This window comes from Ictalurus punctatus, chromosome 1 (genome assembly GCF_001660625.3).
Source record: "Ictalurus punctatus breed USDA103 chromosome 1, Coco_2.0, whole genome shotgun sequence".
In the NCBI taxonomy this organism is placed as follows: Eukaryota; Metazoa; Chordata; class Actinopteri; order Siluriformes; family Ictaluridae; genus Ictalurus; species Ictalurus punctatus.
Genome location: NC_030416.2, coordinates 11,409,143 through 11,417,930, shown reverse-complemented (window position 1 = coordinate 11,417,930; position 8,788 = coordinate 11,409,143). Strand labels below are relative to the sequence as shown.

The window sequence follows — 8,788 nt, the reverse complement described above, 5'->3', positions numbered from 1 at the left end:
TTTTTTGTATGTGCAAATGCATGTAAAAAATAATAATAATAATAATAAAAAAAGGAATACATATTATTTAGATGTGAAAAAATAAGTACAGTCCATGGAAATTGTTGGTGTTTTTGACATTTGGGCAAGCAAACATTTGATCCTCTGATACACTATCAAATTGACATTTTGTGGTCATTTTCACAAGTTAACAAAAACACATCAGTGACATGGAAAAAGTAAGTACACCCCTACATTTTTCACACCTTCACATCCTTAAAATTAGAATCAGGTGCTTAGGGAGTGCAGGTGGAACCTGTCTTATTTATTCGCCTCTCATATCTAGTGTCTGGTGTTTCCTTTGTTACCGAGGTGTGTGGTGTCATCATGCCAAGATCTAAAGAGTTCTGTAAGGCCTTCAGACTACAATCTGAAAGAGATTGCAAAAATTTGACCTGCATGGGAAAAAGCCTTTGCAAGACTACAGTTTGCCAATGAGCATATAGGCAAAGACCAGGACTTTTGGAATAATGTGCTCTGGACCGACGAATCAAAGATAGAGTTGTTTGGCCACAGTAACAGCAGAAATGTTTGGCGCAGACCATAGACAGCTTTTCAGGGGAAGCACCTCATACCAACCGTGAAGCACTGTGGTGGAAATGTTATGGTTTGGGGTTGCTTCACTGCCTCAGGGACTGGACAGCTTGCATTCATTGATTCAACTATGAATTCTGCATCATATCAACGAGTGCTTGAAGGTAATGTGAGGCCGTCTGTCCAAAAGTGGAAGTTGAACTGAAAGTGGACCTTTCAGCAGAATAATGATCCTAAGCACACCAACAAATCCACCAAGGAATGGCTCAAAAAGAAGAAATGGAGGGTTATGGAATGGCCTAGATTTGAATCCCATTGAAATGTTGTGGGGGGATTTGTAACAGGCAGTGCATGCAAGGAAACCCTCAAACATCTTCCAACTGAAAGAATGTTGCATGGAAGAGTGGTCAAAAATTCCAGCAAGCCTGGTGGACAATTATGCAAAATGTTATTTCTGCTAAAGGGGGTAATACTAGCTTCGGAGGCCCCGGGTGTACTTACTTTTTTTTTTATCTATTGATATTTCTGTTGAATAAATGTTTGAAAAAGCTACTTTTCCTTATGTGCTTGTTCCAATATGCAACTTTATTAATAGGCCCTGTTTCAAAGATGATCAAATGTTTGCTTGTCCAAATATGTTAAAAAAGCCAACAATGTCCACAATTTTTTTCACACGAGTATATATTCCTTATATAGTGATTAAAAGAAAAAATATATATACATATATATATTTATTCATTACACTTCTTCTTTTTAATGTCTGTTTTATTCTGTTCTGGATTTTGGTGACTATGCTGACAAAGTAATTTTAGGCTTTAAAAAACATTCTAAATTATAATATGGAGGCAAAAACTATTTCTCTTCATAAATATGATGCATGTATCTCATGTTTGCTGTGATACTGTAATAGACATTTCCTGTAGTTTCAGAAGGTAGAGCCTTTATTATGTGCATGTGCAGTATGTGATCAGTTTACGAAAGCAAACAAAGACAAACTCCAGTAACAGGCTGCCTTGTCTACACATGTTCCAAACACTTGTTCTCAGGAACCTAATTAACATAACACCTTAGGGTGAGTCTACTCATTGTGTCTCTTCCATTTGTTACTCTGGTCATTATACATTCCAAAGAGGCTCAGGGGTATAAAAAGCTCTGCACTGCACAATGTAGGGAGATGTATTTACCATCAAGTATCCTACACTCGTGACTTTGTCCACTGTCTCTGTAGGTTCTCTTTGTTTTTACTTTCGGTATTGTTTGTTTTTTGTACAATAAACCCATTTATTACTTTCACTAACTAAAAGAGTATTATTTGGAATTGGTTACATTAAGTTAACAGTTATTATGAATTGGAGTCAGATATTTAAGTCATAAAGTTAAAACATGCATTTATTAAGTTATGAAGAACTGAAACATGTGGCTGCATCATTTTAATTACACACTTCTCGCTGAACTTTTTCCCACAAACTGCGTGTCACTTTGTAATTTTTCTCTCTTCCGCTCTCTTTTCTGTTTCTCTTCATCTTCCTTCTCATTTCTCTTCTGCTGCTCTGAAGAAGTGAACAGCTGCTCGCAAATCTACATTAACCTACTTTTACCGACACAGCACAAGCTTCTCATCTCAGCTCTCCTGTAAGTATCACAAAATACCACACTCATTCTTTTAATTGAATTATTATTATTTTTAAAATCCTTTTAAAACTGGTTAGTCTCAATTGTCAGTCAACCCGTCCTTTTTTGTCATTGTGAATACCTGGAAAAATTGTTTTGAAAGAAAAATCTATTTAATAAATGAACAAATTAATTTTGAAACAGAGTATTTTATAAGTGAAAACTTTTCTTTTTTTTTTACATTTTGAAATCATTTATTTCAAAAGTGTCTTTCTTGGACTTAAGTAGCCAGCATTTACAGCTTATTTTAAATGTTGAATTGTCAATGTTTAAATGTAGTTAACGTTAATAATAATAATAATAATAATAATAATAATAATAATCATCATCATCATCATCATCATCATCATCACCATCACAAACATTTTGTCACAATAGAATATTTTTTATAAAGTGACACTAGCACTGGTAAAGAAAATGTGGAGCCCTGCGAGAATGGAAATTTTAAAATGACAGTAGTTTTTTGTGTGTTTTTATTCAGAAGCTGTAGTTTACCAGCAACAAACTGAAAAAAAGTTATTACAGTTCCTTTTTTATTTGCACAGTGTGTTTATTGATTTTTATTATTATTACTTTTTTGCACAATGGCAGTGTAGTTAAAAGAGCAACACACTGAATAAAATTATGGTGGGAATACACACATTTAAAAAACCCCCAGACAAACATTAAATTTAAAACAAAAAAAATGAATACACAAAATTGCAATGAGCAGTTTGAGGGAAGAGACATTGAGACCTTTTGTATATGAAATAAAAGAATTCCACACAGTAAAGAAATTGTCAGTTGGGGGTGGGGGGGGGGGGGGGGGGGGGGGGTGGGCTGTCGGGGAGATTTTTATATTTATGCAGTTTTAATAAAGGCATTTAAGACAGTTATTTTATTTTACTTAAAACAGTCAGTGTTATTGCTACATTACTTGGGTTTATGTTTACTTTTTTTGTCTATAGTGTGAGAATGACTGACTTTTAATAAATCATTATTACAGTATTTAGTCTATGGACATGTGACACAAATGTAATCAGGTTAGATCTACAAATAGATCAGGAATACTTTTATTTGTAATTATAATTCTAATCACTATAATCATAGGATCAGCAATAAGTACAATTCTTTCTATGTATTAAACACTTTATTTATTGTAGCAGGTATGATGCCCCAAATTATAGTTTGAAATCATAATATGTTGCGTTTTGTAATTAAATTTGTATTTATATTTGTATTGATATTTATGCTCGCTGGGAAAAGGCATAATCCGCTCATGCACACGGTTAGAATAGTGCGTAGAAGAGAACAACAAACGTGACATGAACGGAAATAGCTTTTGCAGCCTTGGGTTTTTGATCTGTAGATTACCATCTGAAAAAATATATTAAGTGAAGCGTATTTGGAAGAAGAAATAAAATGTAGCAGAATAAATATTAAAATAGGACAAATCATCATATCATTAATAAAGCTACATTTTGTTCTTCTTCAGTATCTGAACAGAAATGTTTAGGTCTAAAAACATCCTTTGGATCACCTTTGGTAAGTGGAAATATTCATCAATACACGTGTGATGATGAAGTCTATACCTTATCTTTCAACATAGTGAAGGTACACAAACTATAACTAACTGGGTGTCTGCCTTCATTGCAGCTTTTTGTTTAACCTCAGGAAGTTGTACAGACATTTTTCAACAAAGTGGCAGTGACGCAAAAATGGACTGTAGTGGTGGGGATCCGAAAAAAGCCATAGAATGGAAACGCGGCAACGTCCTGTTGATAGGCAAAGCCCCATCAGGAACAGTGCGCAGAGGTCTCAAAAGCTTTCATAAACTTTTTATTTTATACTTGCTGTCATCATCATTCTGTTTCATAGTAAGCATTTAATTTAGATTTCTAAGGAACAAAGATAATACATGTTCTCCTGTTGTCTGTACTTGTGTGACGGTATGAACGGTTTCATTTTTAAGGTATAATGGAAACTACTAGCAGGGCACGGATAGATGGAACCACGTTGAAAATCACCCAGCTGAAGACTAGCGACAATGGAGTCTACACATGCAACTCATATACTTACAAACTGTATGTTGTATCAGGTGAGAAGGACTGCAACATCTGTGTAGTATACAGCATTTTAACAGCTGTATTTTTACAATCACAATCCTGAATAAATCATCATCAGATTTTAGGGGGAAAAATACTGAGAAATTATACTTAAGGATAATGTGTCAAAATGTGCCGAAATTATACTCCAGTAAAAGTAAACAAGCAGCTATTTTAAGTGTACTCAAGTAGTTAGAAATAAAAAGTAAATGTTTAAGTAAATGTTTAACTTAACTGAACAAGTTAATATCATGTTTTCATGTGAAAAGTAACATTATTACTTATCTTAAACTGCTTAAAATACTTATAATAATAAATAAAATAAAAATACCCTAAAATAATGGTAATTAAATACAATCTCTGTAGTATTTTCCATCACTGCCTGTACAACTAATAATTCTGCATGACAATTTCTGCTTTGTCTTTCTCACTTTTCTTTTCTTCTGTTCTCTCAGCCTCTGCGAACCCATCTTCAGTTCTGTACTCGAGTGAAACCACCCTAAGCTGTGATGTTGCTGGAGACTTTAAAGGAACATTTCAGTGGCTTGAATCAGGTTCTAAACCATATAGCCAAAGTAAGGAGGTGACTGTAAAAAATGTGACCTTAGATACTGCAAGAATCTGGACCTGCCTGATCAAAAATGAAAAGAGCAAAGAAATTATTAGGCTAGACGTGAACATCGGTGTTGTTGGTATGTTTCCCTAAATATATTCTCATGGCTCTTCCATGTTATGAATGTAAATGCCATTATAATGACTGCAACATTTGACACATACACTGATCAGCCATAACATTAAAATCACTGACAGGTGAAGTGAATAACATTGATTATCTCTTTTCAATGGCATGTATCAAGGGGTGAGATATATTATACAGCATGTGAACAGTCAGTTCTCAAAGTTGATGTGTTAGAAGAGGGAAAAATGTGCAAACGTAAAGATCTGAGGGACTTTGGCTAGACTGCATCAGAGCATCTCCAAAACAACAGGTCTTGTGGGGTGTTCCTTGTATGCAGTGGTCAGTACCTACCAAAATTGGTCCAAGGAAGGACAACCAGTGACAGGGTCATGGACATCCAAGGCTCAATGATGAGCGTGTGGAGCGAACACTGGACCATCTGGTCCGATCCCTCAGAAGAGCTACTGTAGCTCAAACTGCTGAAAAAGTTAATGATGGAAAGGTGTCAGAACACACAGTGAATCACAGCTTGCTGTATATGGGGCTGCGTAGCTGCAGACTGGTCAGAGTGCCCATGCTGACCCCCGTCCATTGCCAAAAACATCTACAATGGGCACATGGGCATCAGAACTGGATCATGGAGCAATAGAAGAAGGTGGCCTGGTCTGTTCTGGGCAGTGTTCTGCTAGGAAACTTTGAGTCCTGGCATTCACGTGATGTTACTTTCACACATACCACATGTTTAGGAACATTGTTGCAGACCATGTACACCCCTTCATGGCAACGGTATTCCCTAATAGCAGTGGCCTCTTTCAGCCGAATAATGCACTCTGACACACTGCAAAAATTATTCAGGAATAGTTTGAGGAACATGACAAAGAGTTCAAGGTGTTGACTTGGCCTCCAAATTCGACAGATCTCAATCTGATTGAGCATCTGTGGGATGCGCTGTACAAACAAGTCTAATCCATGGAGGTCCTACCTTGCAACTTAAAGGATCTACTTCTAAGATCTTGGTGCCAGATACCACAGCACACCTTCAGAGGTCTCATGGAGTCCATGCCTTGACTGATCAGAGGTGTTTTGGCGGCACAAGGGGGACCTACACAATATTGGGCAGGTGGTTTTAATGTTACGGCTGATCAGTGTCTTTGTCATATAATGTATGGCAATTGTATTGTTAATGGGATGATTGCTACAACTACCTGTTTACTCTCATTAGGTCCTTTGAACACACCAAGGGAAGTTAAGACTCATGAAGGGGGCAGTGCAGTGCTCCCGTGTTTTCTACCTACCAAGAGCCAACTGCCTATAACCGGGGGCTCATGGAAGCGTGAGTCCCACTCTGACATCCGCTTCCCTGTATTAATGAGGAAACAGAATGCTGTCCAGTGGAATAGCACTGATGTCAGCATTGATAAAGTCACCTTCACTGAACAGGAAGTGATGACAAACTTTAGTGTGACACTGAAAAAGGTGAAAACCAAGAATGTTTATTGTTTCTTTAAAATTTTACTTCATTTTAAAATCATCCTTTAAAAAAAAAACATATGTAAATCATTATCCGCTTCTAATTAAGATGAAAATGTATTTAATTCTTCAACTATCATTATAAAACATGCGCTTCTATGTTATAGTGTAAATTTGTCATTTTTTTTCAGGTGAAGGTTGCTGATGCTGGTGTGTATGCGTGCAGTCTGAAGTTTGAAAATGGGAAAGCTTTGACTTCTTCGTTGAATCTGACAGTTTCAAAAAGGGATGGTGATGATCCTGGTAAGCACAATATGTGATGCTTCCTAAACATCATACTGCAACTTCATAGAAATTCACACCTAATTCACAAAAATTCAGCTCAGCTTCACTTCTCAGCTTCACTTCAAACTTTAGTCAGAATTCCATCAAAATTATTCTCAATTATTAGAATACTTGCAGGAAATTAATGTGTTAATCTTTTTATAAACTCTCCATTTAGCGCTATACCAGAATAAAGAGAAATTGACAAAGTAATGCACCAGTTCTTTTGGTGTGTGTGTGTGTGTGTGTGTGTGTGCGTGTGTGTGTGTGTGTGTGTGTGTGTGTGTGTGTGTGTTCAATATCAATTTCTACCTTAGATATGGATTCTAGAGGTTCTACAGTAACGAAAAACAACATGTGGAACAAACGTGTGTGGGGTATGCAGTTGTGGGTCTGGATTGCCGTGTCAGCATCTTCTTTTGTCCTGATTGGCCTTGTTGTCATCATTCTACTGATTCACTGCAGGAACAAACGGATGAAGGTGAGGTGGGGAAAAATGGAGCAAGTCATTAAACAGAGAATGACAGGACACATAAAGTGGCTCATACTGCTTTTTTCCTCAGAAAAAGATGATGAAACTGAAGTCTATGAGGCAACCCCATACATCCAGGAATTACTGCAAGTGTGACAGGTAGCGTTTCCTCTTTTCCTCTTCATATATATATATATATATATATATATATATATATATATATATATATATATATATATATATATATATAGAGTAAACACATATTTAACTTCAGAAATATGATCCACATACTGACTATTGTGATTCAGCCTCAGTTTAATTATTCTGAAAGCAATCTAAATTTTTAAAATATGACTTTTAATTATTGCCTCCTTCTGACATTACATTAACATTACACAATGGTATATTGTTTTCTCTCTAAAGGCCTGTGAGCCAGGCTGGTACAGGTAAACGAGGCCGGCCTCCACCTCTACCCAGGCACCAGTACAGCTCTTTAAATGAATAATGGATCAAAATGGAGTGGAGGACAATAATACAGGAGATAATAGAGTTTCAGATCCACCAGGAAAATGCTGATCATAACCTGTATATTTTCATTCTTACATTATCTTTTTTTTGTTTGTTATTCTTTGATTTGAATAATATGGAAACATTTTAATAACCAAGAATAAGCACATCCTTTGCTGAGTTTTCTTGCGTCTGTAATTTGTAAATAAGATCTTTTTCTGAAAATGTTTTATGAAATTTTAGGTTTGCATAACTAGAGTTTCACGTTTTACATTTGCTTAACCTGATTTAATGTATGTTCAATGGTTTGTTTTTTTTCTTCTACTTTAATTAAACATTGAAATACAACCTGTGTGTAAGCATGTGTGTGTAAATATGGGTGTGTTTCGTTACATTTGCACCAGCATGAAGTAGCGCAGCACTTCCCGCTTGCACTGGTACAGATGGTGTTAGAGCACAGGTGGCCATACACCCTAACCCCCCCCCACCAAACTCACACACACACACACACACACACACACAAATACAAACACATACATGTATCACTGAGAGATGGGTAATAACACTATGACACATATGTTAGTGGGTTAGAAAGCAAACACAATAGCACTCTGTCATTCTGGGTCCAGGTTTGCAAACAAAATCATCAGGAACGTTTAAGTGCCATCTTTTGTGCTCACTTATCTGCCTCACTACTTCATAGGACTGCTGTCGATTTATCTAAGAAGTGCCTCTGTGCATGGAACCATGCATTTGAGGAATAGATATATGTTTAAGCCCTTCAAATCCTATTCAGATATTCAACTTAATCATATGATTAACAATGATACTGATAAGAAATTTGTGTATGTATTGACTAGAGTTCAGAATGTGAGCCTGTATTCAAATTTTTTATAAAAAATATATTTTTTAAAGATGTTCGTGCAAATATACAACATAATATGTAGTACACATACGGTACTAATGCGTGCTCATTTTGTCTGGAATTGTTCAAGATGGATGGTACAC

General features: G+C 36.0%; 1 protein-coding gene across 2 annotated transcripts; it reads left to right on the top strand.

The window, feature by feature from the left end:
* The first annotated feature begins 2,155 nt into the window (after nucleotides 1-2,155).
* Nucleotides 2,156-8,128, top strand: cd4-2.2 (CD4-2 molecule, tandem duplicate 2). Of its 2 annotated transcripts, NM_001200227.1 has the most exon segments (10): nucleotides 2,156-2,205; nucleotides 3,719-3,768; nucleotides 3,880-4,038; nucleotides 4,196-4,321; nucleotides 4,784-5,020; nucleotides 6,230-6,483; nucleotides 6,669-6,780; nucleotides 7,119-7,282; nucleotides 7,365-7,432; nucleotides 7,697-8,125. In NM_001200227.1, coding segments are annotated over 9 exon segments (1,239 nt in total). In that variant the 5' UTR covers nucleotides 2,156-2,205; nucleotides 3,719-3,731; the 3' UTR covers nucleotides 7,779-8,125.
* Nucleotides 8,129-8,788: the final 660 nt, after the last annotated feature.